This window comes from Sprattus sprattus, assembly GCF_963457725.1.
Source record: "Sprattus sprattus genome assembly, chromosome: 10".
Classification (NCBI taxonomy): domain Eukaryota; kingdom Metazoa; phylum Chordata; class Actinopteri; order Clupeiformes; family Clupeidae; genus Sprattus; species Sprattus sprattus.
Window position 1 is genome coordinate 23,247,997 of NC_137908.1, and position 15,647 is coordinate 23,263,643.

General features: G+C 38.1%; 1 protein-coding gene across 1 annotated transcript in view; it reads left to right on the top strand.

Annotated features, from left to right (window-relative positions):
• dock3 (dedicator of cytokinesis 3) overlaps positions 1–15,647 on the top strand; it is a gene marked incomplete at both ends in the record, with an annotated part of 77,912 nt that overhangs the window by 46,199 nt on the left and 16,066 nt on the right. The window contains 17 exon segments of the mRNA XM_080846109.1: positions 623–815; positions 1,596–1,723; positions 2,855–3,001; positions 4,602–4,700; positions 5,365–5,459; positions 5,765–5,834; positions 6,399–6,499; positions 7,261–7,319; positions 8,331–8,479; positions 8,649–8,734; positions 10,964–10,990; positions 11,365–11,460; positions 11,680–11,740; positions 12,465–12,558; positions 13,499–13,647; positions 15,126–15,212; positions 15,429–15,533. Coding sequence (XP_080702235.1) covers positions 623–815; positions 1,596–1,723; positions 2,855–3,001; positions 4,602–4,700; positions 5,365–5,459; positions 5,765–5,834; positions 6,399–6,499; positions 7,261–7,319; positions 8,331–8,479; positions 8,649–8,734; positions 10,964–10,990; positions 11,365–11,460; positions 11,680–11,740; positions 12,465–12,558; positions 13,499–13,647; positions 15,126–15,212; positions 15,429–15,533 — 1,746 coding nt within the window.

Consider the following 15,647-nt stretch of genomic DNA (forward strand, 5'->3'; position numbering starts at 1 on the left):
GATGGTTTAAATTTGTATGGTCTTTTTTGTGTCATGTGTTTCTCACAAACTTCCCCTTCCTGCTCGTCTCCTTCACTTGTTTGTTCACGGCTCATCTCCCTCTATGTTGCTCACCAATATGTGGACTCCTGGAATGGAATGGTCTTTTTTCCACTGAAGGCCAAGACTAGTCCAAGGCTTTTCCTTGGTCTTAAAAGCACTTCGGTCTTTCTTGTTCTATAAGTAGTTCAAAACATTGGCAAAGACCACTTGTCACGCAGAGTTTGACAGGCTAGTAAAGTGCCTAGTAGCAGTCATGCATGTAAATCTAAGAACTAGCATTATAGCCACTTTAAAATGAAACGACAACACTGACAAGCTTCAGTGAATTTATAAAAGCTATGCACATGATTCTTTTTTTCTGTACTCCTTTTATCTAATGCTAACTACAAAAGCTACAAGTGACATGTTTGTTTTAAAATGTCTTCCATTACTCTTGTGTCGTATTCCATTCCTAATGTTCTTGCATCAGCCCTTATTCAACCCTTCTCAACTCCAGGACCACAATGTTTGAGTGGAGTAAAGCACTACTGCCACAGCAGTTTAACTTCACCATTTTGTGTCTCTTCCATATATCCCACAGGCTGCCTTATTAAACTCCTTCCCAGCTATATTTGATGAGCTGCTCCAGATGTTCACTGTGCAGGAGGTGGCAGAGTTTGTGCGGGGCACATTGGGAAGTATGCCCAGTACCGTTCACATTGGGCAGTCCATGGATGTGGTGAAATTGCAGTCCATTTCACGCACTGTGGATAGCCGACTCTTTGCCTTCCCAGGTGAGAATCTGATCCTTCAGGTCTGTTACTGAACAGTATCAGACATGTGGATGCTTTTTGCACAAATCTAAAAAAGGTTACAGTTTATTTGGATAGCCCACCTACAGAGGATATACACAGAGTACTATTTCAACAACTTGCTAGTTTAGATATGAAACGATTCTGTTTGGCTTTGTCTGTAGATGTTATATAGAATATATATATATATGGAGTTTATATATATGTGTGTGGTTTATGAATGTACTAGCCTACATGGCCTACACTAGCCTAATAGTCCACTTGTGGTTTGCTTACTGTAATAAATTATATTGAGTTAAAAGCAATAATGGTTTGAGTTTTGTCAGCTGAATACTAGTATCAACTTTTCTGAACTTTAATTAAATTACTAGATTATTTTAGATTACATTAGACTTGACAAGATTAGACTAGATTAAAATGCAAGTGAAAGCATACTCATAGTAAAAGTAGTTAAACATTTGCATTTGTATATAATGTTTAATATAAGTTCCAATTTTTTTTAGCTTTAGAATGTTCAACAAATTGTTTACTAATTGTTTGTTGAATATAGCGATTAGCTGAAATTGAACTAAATTATTCTGAGAATATGTACAGTAGGTATGTTCATGAATCGGCATACATACTCCATTTACAATTTGTTCAACATTGTTATTGAAATGTATTGCATTGGAATGGTTTATAGAGTTCTGTGTTTGAGAGGTTTTAATGTTCTTCACATTTTTCACTCTGAAATGTTGACATGTGTCCTATCAACTCCCCCAGAGTCACGTAGGATCTTACTTCCTGTGGTTCTGCACCACATCCAGCTGCATCTCAGACAGCAGAAGGAGCTGCTCATCTGTTCCGGCATTATCAGTAGTATTTTCTCCATCATCAAGACCAGCTCACTGGTAAAACATTACAAAATGAAGCACACATAAACACGTTTACAGCACTATTCCTCACCAAGGGTTGAATAGAGGTTAATAGGTTGCACCCTCGGCCGGCATCAAGCGTTGCCAAGCAATAGATACCGCTATTCTGCTCTCCTGCCTCTTAAGAATGAATGGAATGCTGTTGTTGTAGAAACACAAACACAAAGTGATCAGTAGCTGTGAAGAGTCTGAGGACTCATGGAAGGCTTTTTGTCCAGTCAGAAATCAATACATTGTTTCACCAGGACTAACTGTTGTTTGAAACATAGAAATATAGAACTTAAACAATACCAAAATAATGCATTCATACACAGAGCAATGTTAAGGATGAAAACAACATTTAAAAATAATGATTATAGCAACAGCAAACAAATGTGAAGGGGCATATAACTAATAATATCATGAAAGAGAAGGGTCTTTAAATCACGGATTGCAAAGACAATCGTCTTTAATCAGAGGAACAAACTGGTCAAGAATAAATGTAAGGGATGTTGTGATTCACTGTGTCAAATGCTGCTCTTATAAAATGACTGGTTAAGTTTTTGCTACTCTCAAAGCTTTTACCACAGATAATGGAGCAGTTGTGGTAGGTTAACCACTCTTAAAACCACTTGGTTATCCAGCAAATTATTCTGAGAGAGGAAATCAGAAACATTTTAAGTAGTCTTTAATAAAGGGGGAGAAAAGAGAGAGGTCTGTAATTTTTCACATCAGACATCACGAAACGCTAAACGGAACATGGAGTAACCCAAACCTATTTTAACACTCTAGGAACGTCTCCCAAACTATTTACAATATGTATGGTAGGCAAGATTGACTGGAGGAGGGTGGTGGAAACATCCAGGATTCAGAGAGAAAAGCCAGGGTTCAAAGGGCATAGCCAGGGTTCAGAGGGCATATCCACGGTTCAAAGGGCATAGCCAGGGTTCAGAGGGCAAAGCCAGGGTTCAGAGGGCATAGCCAGGGTTCAGAGGGCATAGCCAGGGTTCAAAGGGCATAACTCCCAACTCCCCACTCCTCTAGTTTGAATCACTGTTTTAGTTTCTCTCTTTATCCTGAACTTCTATCCATCAATTATCATATTATCTTTCTCTTTCTTTCTTTCAGGAGTGTTCAGTGCAGGAGGAAGTGGAGATGATGGTCGAGAGCCTGCTGGATGTGCTCCTGCAGACAATACTGACCATCATGAGCAAGTCTCAGTCCCAGGAGGCGGTAAGAGGCCAACGCTGTCCCCAGTGCACGGCTGAGATCACTGTTAGTAACTAACAATCTGTTTCTTCTTCCTTCTCAAACTCTCCTCTCAATCCATCCTCTTTGTCTTTCTGTTTTTATAGATTCCGATCAGTTAGCCAACCCATTATCCAATTGGTTTCCATACTGTGTTCAATGACTCAGTATCTCATTGTGTTTGTGTGTGTGTGTCCGTTTATCATTTATATTTTACATTACCATTTAGTCATTTAGCAGTCGCTTTTGTCCAAAGCGACGTACAAGAGAGAGAACAGTCAAGCTACGAGCAATAAAATAAATAAGTGTAACAATAAATACTACTTTACATAAGAAATAGAAAAAGAGAGATAGAAAATAAAAAGAAGTGCACGAATGTAACTGCTGTAAGTGCAAATTAAGCACTAGTCGAAGTGCCAGTTAGGAAGGGAGGTGCTCTCTGAAGAGTTTATCAGTGTTCACAAAACACACTCCAGACCAATTCCAATTGTGCATGAAGCCACTCAAATCCATCTCTCAAACCTCCCCACCTTAACCCAGGAAGCAGGCTTCTCCCGAAAACGTTGCCAGTCAATGAGTATGATGTCAAATATGGCCTGTAAATCAGATTGATATTGGAGTTTTAAGATTGAAATAGCTGACTTCCTCACAGTGACCGCTCAGACTCAAAATTAAAGTATCTCAATATATGAAGTTTTTAAATAATGTTGGCCAAAATAGTAATTCAGCCCTATACAGTATGCTCCATTACTTCAGAAGTAGATGTTCAGACAACAACAAGACAAAATATGAAATAACAGCTTCCAAACCATGTTGCTACACTAACTTGTAATATGGAGAATGGTGTGTGTGCCATGGTAACAGCACGCCTGGCTTTGCACTATGTAACTTTGGTGGACAGTGCGCAAGACCTTTCGCTAGAGACCCTTCTGTTAGCTTTGAGAAGAAGCTAGCATGGTATTCTCTGTATGATCATCACGGCAGAGACGACAAGGAAACTGAGGAAGTCGTTGTCAAGAAATAAAGAAGAGAAAAAGAGAGAGTAACAAGCATGAGAACGAACAAGAGTCAGTCTCAGACTGGCTTTTATTCATTAGCGAGAACTAAAAGAGTTTTTATTTTTGGAATAGTGTATTGAATATGATGTTCATCTTTGTAGTGATTTTTGCCAGGTTCGGTCGACACCTTGTATATTTTTGACCAAATGAAGCACACATTGCTAACACTTGAAATTCAGTGGCCCTAGTTTGTACAGTTATGGTGATTTTTCAGGTGTTGGAATTCTACTTTCTACTGCCCAACGTAGTTTAGAAGGAGTATTTGTTTTTAATGTTTCGGTGGATGTATATTTGCAGCTGTGGTTTAATGCAATGGCATTGTGGGTTAATGCTCCTGTGTTCCTCTTGAAATGGTAACCGTGGGTAACGTATTTTGTTATATTTTGAGGTATTTCACTTCAGCTGTTTTCACTTGTGCTTATTTCATTTTACTGCACTTTTGTTTGCTTTATACATTTGTATGTTTTTTACATTTTATATTTTGCATCTTTTAAACACTATAGTTGTCTGATGGAGAAAAAGAAAATCTGATCTAGCTCACAAGAATCTGAACCCTTTTTCATTGGCAGGGGGAATATGTGTCATGTCTCCTATCACTGCTGAGACAGATGTCAAATATACACTTCCAGCATCTATTGGAGAACTTCCAGAGCAAAGAGGAATTGAAGGTGAGCAGGAACTTTTTAAATACATTTTTGGTCAGGTAAGGGTTAATATAGTTAATAAAAGTTATGATTAAATCTAGAACTACCAGAGAAAAACGTATTTTGTTAACTGAAATAATAACTACAGTTTTCAAAAACACAAAAAACGAAATAAAAGCTTAAAACTACAACGAACAATGCAACACAAAGTTAAACAAAAACAAGCACCGATACATGTGCCCCCTTTTCTTTTTAGTCTTCATTATCTGATTATAAACCCTTAGAAAAAGTGATTTTCATATCCAGGGAGTGATCTCTGCTATAAAACCTTGTAGGTAGTACCAAATTATGATCAGTTTTAGCCAAATAAGTCTGTATCAATTGCGTCTAATTTCACATCTGTGTAAAGTATGTAGTGTAGTGTATTTCAAAGTTGTATTTATTTATTTGTAATGTATAATGAATATACTAGAGCATAAAGGTTTGCAAAAAAAATATTCTGATACTCTTTTTGTAAGTATCTTTTGGAGTTGGAAAAAGTGTTTTCCAGGAGGGTTTAGGGGTCTGACAGATTTACATTTAATTCTAACAGCTGCAGCTAAGCCAACTATCAAGATCACGTGCCTCATTTAAATGCATGTAATCTTCCTCTGTGTTTCTCTTTTCTCCTCAACTGTTTGTCTCTAAGGAGTTCTTGCTTAAGATCTTCTGTGTGTTTCGGAATCTGATGAAACTGAGTGTCTTCCCACGAGATTGGAATGTAATGAGGCTGCTGACTAGCAAGTAAGCTTTTACACTCATGGTCAGTGGAACACACACACTCATGCAAACAACTCCAACCAAAGTGGCTGGAATATGGGCATTCAATTTCCCAGGCGGTATCATGACGGGAAGTATATTCAAAACATATTAGTTCAGTGAAATTACTATGAAATTTGCTTCCTTTGAATACCTTTGCCCTGAAAGCAGCTGACACAATGTTTTCACATAGTATTACTGCTATTTAAAATTATGTCCTTGTATAGTCAGTCTCCTGGTTACTCCTTTTTTCTGTTGGTCAGAACAGCATGCCTTTTTCTGTCCTTTAGCATCATTGCCACCACGACTCAGTATCTCTCCCCGGCCCTGCACAAGAACTTTACAGATTTTGATTTTAAGGTGAGTGACACCTGACATCGTAAGTCTAACATGGTGGAGACAAGGTAATATAGGTTGTTGGGTAGACTAGCTTCAGTCTTTGCTTCGTATTTTGTGGTTAAAGTCATGAAAAGCTGAGAAGAACATAGCATAGGCTGTTGTTGAAGTAAAGGATGTTATGCTTCATCTCCCTACCTGGATCAGGTAAATTGAGCTTGATTTATTAATTGTTCTTTAGGACATTTCTGGCTGCTGTAGTCTCAGTATTCATGACTAGTATGTGTGTATGTGTGTGTGTGTGCAAGTGTGTGTATGTTTAAGATTGTTTTGCTCTTCTACCTCAACACCCATCACACTGATGGCTATATGCCAAGGGGGTACATGTAATGTGAATGTGAAATGTAATACCAACTGTTAGTGCTTAATATTCCCCAAAAGAGCAATGTGAATTCCAATTGTGACATTACAAGTTTATAAATGTATATATTTACCATTTAAGTTAGTTTGATGATCCATAATTCTCCTACCTAACCTTGTGTGTATATTTGTGTGTGTGTGTGTGTGTGTGTGTGTGTGTGTAATCAGGTATGGAATTCGTACTTCAGCTTGTCAGTGCTCTATATTAATCAGCCCAGTCTTCAACTGGAGACTTTGAGCTGTGCCAAAAGGAGGAAAGTCCTGGACAAGTAAGATTGAATCTGTGTCCTCATATAGACATACCAATCATTGATTTAATATGTGTCCTCATATATGACATATCAATCATTGCAGACAATGGGATATTATATAGCCCTTTTCAGTTCAGGGAAAGAGTCTAGTTTTGCACTGAATGGGTGTGTGCCACTACTATATTTTCTGGTTCAGAGTAAATGTCTGCAGGTATACACAGGTTTACACTGCTCTTCAAAGGTTTGAAATCGTTGTATGCTGTACGCAGGATCTGTAAAGGCATAAAGGCATTTTTTTTTTTAATGGGAGATTCCAAACTTTTAAAAGGTTGTGTTTATGAATTGACTTGCTATTACATTGCATTTTCAAGCCATATAAGACAGGGGGTCCAGGAAATGTAAACACAGTCTGCCAAAAATACGTAACAATAAAAGATTTGTGCTACTTGTGTGTTATTGTAGACAAAGATACTGGTATTTTTTTTTGTACAGGTTTTATATTAAAAAAAGATCTAACAACAAAAGTAATTAGTCACCACAATTCTGAGTATAATGCTAGTAATGCTAGTGATATTACATAATTACATTACAATTACATAACTTTGTTAGCAGCAATTGTCCGTTACCAGTCTTGCAACGAATATGGTCACATGAGACTTGTTTTTCAACAGTAATGATGTTATCTTTAAACATTTCTTAGCTGTGTAGGGGGAATTGTTTGAATATAAAAAGTGTACTACGAACAGTACATTAATAGCTGTGATGCAATTGTCTTGCAGGTATGGAGACATGAGGGTTATGATGGCCTATGAGCTCTTCAGCATGTGGCAGAACCTCGGTAAGACTAATCTAGCAATCTACCAATCATCACTCTGTTTTTCTGCCCCCCTTTTGTCACATCTGCTACCGTTTTAAAAGTTACTTTTCGAGTTAAGATTGCAGAGGTTACTAGTCTTTCACATTTTAGTAATATTGCATGTGTGATAAAGGTCAAACGTGTTCAGTCATGTCTGGCTAAAACCAGGTGGTATTTAACATCTGTCAAAACATCTGGTCTTATCTTGGCATAGACTTGGCTGCTGCTGTTTGATGACATTGATGGCCACAAAGAATATTTGTCAGAAGGGAAAGAATGTTTTCCAGTTGGGACATTGTTTGGCCACTAGAGGCCGCCAAAGACGTCTGGATCTTCTGTGTTTTTGTAAAGGACAAGACCTTTTCCTAAGATCTGTACTTGGGTCCAAACTTTGCTCAGCATGATGCAAACTGGTTCAACAATCTAGCGGCCTGAGTTCAGTCCTTGACTCCGGCCTGACCGTTTTCAACATGTGTTAGTCATAGGAGAATGCTTTAAGAACTCATCTCTTGCCAAGCCGTGTCATTCTTAATTTAAAAATCAAATAATAAAACAATGTTAAATAAAACCAGGCTTTAAATACTGTCAACCTTAATGACATATATGTATGAATGCTCCTAGTCAATAAGCAGCTAAATAGGTCACCCCCATTGGTAGACCTAGCCACTGGTCTGTCAGTAGTTAGTGCCTCTCTCTTCAAATCTGGCCCATAGTCTGCATTTCTCTCATCACTGTAACTTCACCAGCTCTCTGTAACTTCACCAGCTCTCTCTTCAGTCTTTTGATTGCCATTCTTAGTCAATTTGCCTTTTCATTGGTCTATATACCCATTACACATATACTGTTAAATGATAACCAGCTTTTTATTAAAAAAAAATGTTGTGAAAGCCAAGGTAATTCTGTCACCCATTTCCTATAAATACTTGTAATGTAGGTTTTCAAATATTAAAGCATTTTCAGTAACGGTATTGTGCTGTGGTATGTGTTCTGAAGGTGAGAATAAGATCCACTTTATCCCTGGGATGATTGGCCCCTTCTTGGGAGTGACGCTGGTACCTCAGGAGGAAGTGAGGAACATTATGATCCCCATCTTCCATGACATGATGGACTGGGAACAACGCAAAAATGGCAACTTCAAGCAGGTCCTCAATGTTTGAATATCTCTTTGCTGATTCTTTTTTTCTCTGCACAAATGTGTTATTTGTGTTCCCTTTGTCTTAGCTCAAGACTGTTTATCTGGTAATCTGAGTACCATTATTTCACGTTGATGTAGTTTATGTGATGTTCTTGTGTGATCCTCTGCAAGTGCAGGTGGAAGCTGAACTGATTGACAAACTGGACAGTCTGGTGTCAGAAGGGAAAGGAGATGAGAACTACAGGGAGCTCTTCAGTCTGCTGTGAGTGAACATTAGACTGCATTTAAATGCCTTTTTCTTTTTTCTCGTCTGCAACAAAAAAAATGTAACCTATTTTATTTTCCCTAAAAAGAATTGTCTGGCACATAATATACAGTGGGGTCAAAAAAATCAGCTATTTTTGCGTAAACCTGGAAATAATCTGAAAGATTTACTGTCATTTAAAAACACAAAACAATGACTTCTCAAGTAAGTAGAAATAAGATTCTGTCTTTGTTTTGGCATAAAAGGGGAGGAGTTTGACGGGAAGGGGCAAGAAATGCGTGATTTGCACAGATACACTCACACACTGCAGTTTGTCATGGAACGGGGGCATGGCTTAGGCATGGGGGGAGTGGATGATTCCTCATCCACAAAGAACAATCTGCATTGATATTTGAACTGGTGCTGTCAAACGATTAAAATATTTAATCGCGATTAATCGCATTTTTGTCATAGTTAACTAAAAAAAATTGCAAATTTGTATCTATTCTAAATGTCCCTTCAATAATTTTTTCCCCTCATTTTTATTTTATTTAAATGCTCTTATCAACATGGAAAAGTGGATTGGCTTGCTTTATGCAATGTTTTATTTTATTGTAAAACAACATTGCCAATCAGGGCGGTACAAAATAAAATTATAAAGTGCACATTTCAGATAAACAAGGACTCTAGTCTAGTTAAACCATGACTTAATATTTTCCTTTTTTCAAGAATGCTGTGAACATAGTAGTCAGGCCTCTTATTTTACCAATAAAAGGTAAGCCTACTACTTCTGTTTTTTTTTTTTAACAGCGCGTTAATCGCGCGATACAAAAATGTATGGGTAATGGGTTTGCGTTAACGTCGTTAATAACGCATTAAACTGACAGCACTAATTTTAACACCTGATGTGTTAAACTAACTGTACACTTTCTGGACGATTATGTGTCCATACATTATGTTTTCTTGTGAGATTGCTTTTATTTTCTCCTTAATGCCCTACGCCATCCCTTGAGGGCAGCTCATTACAAACTAGATAACGCTAAGGTAAAGTTAGCCTTATTAATTGGAGTGTGTTCCATTGAAACAGTCTTTCTCAGTTAATTTCACATGAAAGTCGGTGACCTACATAAAAGCACCATTTTATTATCCTGTCTTGAATGTCGTGCTACAGTGCCCACTACAGTGCATCCATTGCATTTGTGCAGGGTTGGAATACCATAGAAAAAAAAACGTCCCTCTGCAAAGTACGCCAATTCTAACTCGTTTCCAGTTTAGCTAGGTATTGTACTTTCTTATCTGGTGTGAAATTATAGGTGTAGATTTTTCTTTGTGGAGTCCCATTTTATGACACTGAGGGCCTGATTTACTAACAGGATTGCGCCCATTTCAGGCGTAAAATAGTGGTCGTAAACATAAAACGCTATTTACTAAGGCGCATTTGAGTAGAAGCACATTTTTACGCTTTGTGGGTGTAAACCAAAACGAGATGGGAGGTTATCAGAAACCTGGGCGTGAGGCGCAAATATATGGGAGGAGAGAAGTTAAGTGCGCCTTATGATGTATTGCGTGTTATTTACTAAAACTGCCTGGCGAGCGCAAGTCTCTAATTAGAGACATCAAACAGGACTTTTTTTTAAATCGCAAACTTTCCGAACGTAATTGGAACCATTGATTGCACCCACGTCCATATATATTGTAGTGAACCCATGTCCTTTGTAGAAATTATTAATCTCGCCATGTACACATCAATATTGTTATAATAGACAGTTTATGCATTACGTTCAAAAGATTTCAAGTCCTGTTTGATGTCTCTAATTTCAGCTATGGCAGTGGGGAAATGTATTGACCATGATAATAATTGCCCAGCGCGGATCTGGTTTGATAAATACCACGGAAAATGCGCAAAAACGCTGTGCGTTAATGTGCGATCGCAGATTAAGCTGCGGTCGCAATGTTAGTTAATCAGGCCCTAAAGGGCGGAGTAAGCCCAAAAAAACTCTCCTCCCCCTAATGCAAAAACACCAGACAGATTATGCAACCAAAAAATACTACATGTCACTGAAAAGGCTGTCATAAAAAAATAAGAGAGAAGATTGTCATTCACAAAGCATATCGGATTAAATTAAACAAGTTATCTGAACCAAACTGATATTCCTGTTTGTTATGATATCATATTTGAGGACCACATTAGCTAGGATGCACTGTGTAACAGTCTTATACCTGTTTTCCTTGTGCTGCGGGAAATAGCACCCAACTCTTTGGGCCATACCCCAGGTAAGATACCAAGACTACATGTCTGGAGTCACTGAATCTGTTGTGTGTGTGTGTGTGTGTGTGTGTGTGTGTGTGTGTGTGTGTGTGTGTGTGTGTGTGTGTGTGTGTGTGTGTGTGTGTGTGTGTCAGTGCCAGTGTTTCCGTTAGATGGTCATTTCTTGGTTTTCCCTGGTAAAATAAAAGATAAATAAAAAACTTGTTATAATGCATAAATCATAAAATATAATTAATATTCATCATGTTTCATTCGATGTGGGCATACCAGGCCTTGTGGAAACCCTGTTGTGTGTGTATGTGTGTGTATACATGAGAAAGACAGAGAGTGTGAGGGGAATCAAATGTAGTTGCTCACTGTGGTGCGTATGTGTGTGTAGTCTCCTGGAGAAGATCGAACAGGAGACGTGGAGAGAGACGGGCATCTCATTTGTCACGTCTGTGACCCGTCTGATGGAGCGGCTTTTAGATTACAGGTACTTTTATTCATCCTGTTCACATAGTTCCTACAGGTTCTGTAGTTCCTCCTGTTCACATAGTACCTACCAGTACTTCATACAACACCTCTGATAAAGTATTGCTCTAATTATGCCACTGTGTAGTGCATTCACATGAAGCAATACTTGCTGGAAAGTCACTATACTCTGTGTTTGCTCTGTGTTTGTGTGTGTGTGTGTGTGTGACTGTCTGCTCAGGGACTGCATGAAGGGTGATGAAACGGAGAATAAGAAGATAGGTTGCACGGTCAACCTACTGGTAAGTCCAACTCTGGCAAGTATCTCTGAAGGTTTCAACCATTGAGGTGTTACAAAAACCTACCATGGTAGCAGGCTCAGCCCAGGAAGTGCAGTAATGTGAGCTGACGTATCTGCACATATTTGCATATTTAGTTTTATGGTGGGTGCTCAATTTTAGCAATATAATGAATGATTAGAAAATAAAGTTTTCAGTTGCTTTAATAGTAGAGGAAAAAATGGCTATGAAGACACACCCTTCTGGGCACCAAAAAAGGAGGATGCAGATAACTAGCTGAAGCTGGTTAAACTGGCTAGTTTCTAGTGGTAGTCTAGATCATCCATACCTCAATCATACACAGCCTCATATGAATGGAGGAATCCAGTGAATCGATATTCAATCCATTTCAATTCAATTCAATTCAATTTTATTTATATAGCACTAAAACAATTCAATTGCCTCAAGGTGCTTTATAGTCATGAGCCTGGACCACCTTAGAGCAAGTAAAATGGCAACAGGGGCAAAGGAAAACTCCCTGTTAGTCAGGAAGGAACCTTAGGCAGAACCACGGCACATAAGGGGGGACAAATCATAATATATATACATAATAAATATACAAGCATTATATGATACATACAAAAACAGCTTAGTGGGTATACAGTGTGCTCAAAGGGTTACTGTTACAGGGGCCAGGAGAGTAATATGAAATACAGTAATCTATATAATCAATTTTTGGCCTTTGCAGAGCTTCTACAAGTCTGAGATCAATAAGGAAGAGATGTACATCCGCTACATCCATAAGTTGTGCGACATGCACCTGCAGGCGGAGAACTACTCTGGTGAGACGTACAAGTTCAAATATTGCTTTTGGCCCCCAATCTTAAAAGGGGCCACCCTAGGACATTAGTCTGCAGCAATTCATTTCAAGTTGTATTCAATTTTATTTGTATACGTAGTGCCAAAGGAATACAGTTATCTAAAGGCACTTTACAGAGCCTAGAGCCTGAAGCCTGGAGCAGGCACAACTATGACAGGGGCAAGGAAAGAACAGGAAATTTGATATGAAAGCATGGATGAGAAAAGAAAAGAAAACATTGGTACTTGGGAATCTGTTGAATAAAGTATGGCATGTATGGTAACGGTTGTATTGCCAATTCTAACAACTAGCTAGCCTGTATGTTTATAACAAGTTTACACTATTTAGTTAGCTAGGTGGGTTGCAAGGAGATTGCATTATATTGTTTATTACCTAATTCCATGTACTGGTAAGTCAGTGGCTCATACTGTTTTAAATAAGACGTTTTTAATTTGTATTATTATATGGCTCAACAGAATGTTGCAGCATTAATCATCTCTGCCATTGGCAACAGGTTTTTTGCTTCTGATTTACATATTTCATATAATTCCGCAAGAAATCTGTGTCTGTAGATAATTGGTGAAATGGAAAATTATTTGTAAACCTGGAAGTATTAATAGTTGTATTAATTAATCATTGGTTAATGCCAGTCACCTTACCGGAGCAGAGAAACTATCCATATCCACAGAAGTAGAATTAATTAACGATTGGATAATACCAGGACCTTTACTTGTCCTTGTGTTCCGGATCAATATCCTGATTTTTTAACGGCCCTTTTTTATTTAAATGGCATTACACGTACAAACACTTGTAAGTTCTACTAGTCCATCCAGCCATAGGCAGATGCAAGTCACACATTTGTGGTCAAATGAACAAATATTAAATATTAACAACCTGGGAATATTGACTGTTTGTGTCTATAGAGGCGGCATTCACCCTGCTTCTGTACTGGGAATTACTACAATGGGAAGAACGTCCCTTGAGAGAGTTCCTACACTACCCAGCTCAGAGTGAGTGGCACCGCAAAGAGGGCCTTTGTCGTAAGGTCATCCATTACTTCAACAAGGGCAAGGTAAGCACGTTATAATATAGCTTGTCTAAGGCAAGAGCAATAGAATAGCTGCACATTCAACTGAGACAACACATTTACGCAATATTGGAGTACAGGTAAACGTCAGGTATTTAGCAGACCCTTTTATCCAAAACAACTGAAAACCACACCTTACAGCAGTTGGGAATCAAACCCGGGTCAACCGCTTAGAAAGTGGCAACGTTAACTTAGAGATGAAAGGTATGAAAATGAATCACAATTATAGTGACCAAAATTATCATATTTATCAGTATTGTCACAGTGTTGTAAAAAACATTTCCTCATATTCTATGGTCAAGTAATAACCTCTAGTATTTTACAGATTGTGCAGCACTGGTTGTGCCTGACCAGAATTATTTTAGCTTTTTTTCATTATAAAGTAGTGGGTGGGGGTCACGCAAAATATGATCACATTTTAAACAAGTCCTCCAGAAATGAACAGCAAACCGGAACTTATCTAGATATTACCTGGAGAGGTTGTAGATGACAGAGCAGACGTTCGATTCAGTTAGAGCGGACATTAAACAGACTTTACTCTGCTAGCTCCCAAGTACAAAGTCTGTGTATTGTCCAATTGAGCCCATGTGTGAATAGAGCATGTCATTGTCCGCAGAATTCACAAGCAAGCAAGTGTTGATAACAACCCTCGAGACATGTTGCTGAAACACATGATACATATGTGCCGTCACAGTTTTTAAGCTTAAACTTCGAAACATAGCATAACCACCTAGCTACCTGATAGGTGATAACTAAACTGAACAGCAAAAACTTTCTTTCTGTTTTGTTCAATTGATTACTATTGAACTAAAGGAAGTGTGATTGAAATGCAGGATGTTTATGTGGGATGTTGAATTGATTCGAGTTAATGTTACCATTTTGGGTTTACCATGCCATGCTTTTCTGAGAAAGAAAAAAAACGTTTCTAAAAAAACGCTTGTAGTGTTCTTGTTTAAAGGCCTCATTTCATAACAGCTAGTTGTTCACATTTGGCTGGCAAGAAAATGTTCACAATTGCATGCTTGCTACTGAAGTTTTGTCATTGTAACTAGCTTCAAACCAGCTTTTTCTAAGCTTACTAATGTCTAGCCTACTTGTTTAGTTCAGTTTATTTATTCCTATGTCTGTGCTTACATGTGTGGTCCGTGCGACTTTACGGTAAACCAAATGGAGTATTTCCAGTAGGTGAGAACATGTCTGACACAGACTGTTGTGTGCTACATGTCTGAAAGGGAAACTCTGTCTGAAACTATGAAGAGTCCATATGAGCCTTAGACAAAAATATAAATACAAATATATGTGTAGTATTAAAATTTGTATTCCAAACATGTCTCTTTTCAGTTACATAGCTTAATGTGGATATACTGTATGTACACTCCTCTTACAGACCAAATGTGAAAATAGTTAGAATAGTCATGCATGGTTTTTTGGACATATGTGTGTATGTGTTTATATTCCTGCAGTGTTGGGAGTATGGCATTCCTCTGTGCAGAGAGTTGGGCTTCCAGTACGAATCACTGTATGACTATCAGAGCCTTAGCTGGATACGGGTGAGCAATTTGCACATTTGCACACGTCTGGTATTTCACACAAGCCTAATTGGAAATCTGCATTGTACCTAATATTATGCTTGAAAATAAAATTATAAAGAAAACTGAGAGTTGTTCTATCAAGTTTACCAAAGCTTTTTAGTGTTTAAAAAAATGTATGCTTTACCTCAGTATCAACTATGCCACCTTTGTAAAGCAAAAATGTGTTCCACTCAGAAAATGGAGGCAGCATACTATGACAACATCATGGAACAGCAAAGGCTGGAACCTGAGTTCTTCAGGGTTGGCTTTTATGGACGCAAGTTCCCCTTCTTCCTCAGAGTAAGTATGTTTCCTGTGAGCCTAAAGTATTTGTTTAATTGAATCTATTGGCATTTGTAATGGATAGTTTGTTCCCTGTTATTGAGGGACTGCATTATTGAGTCATGATAGAAT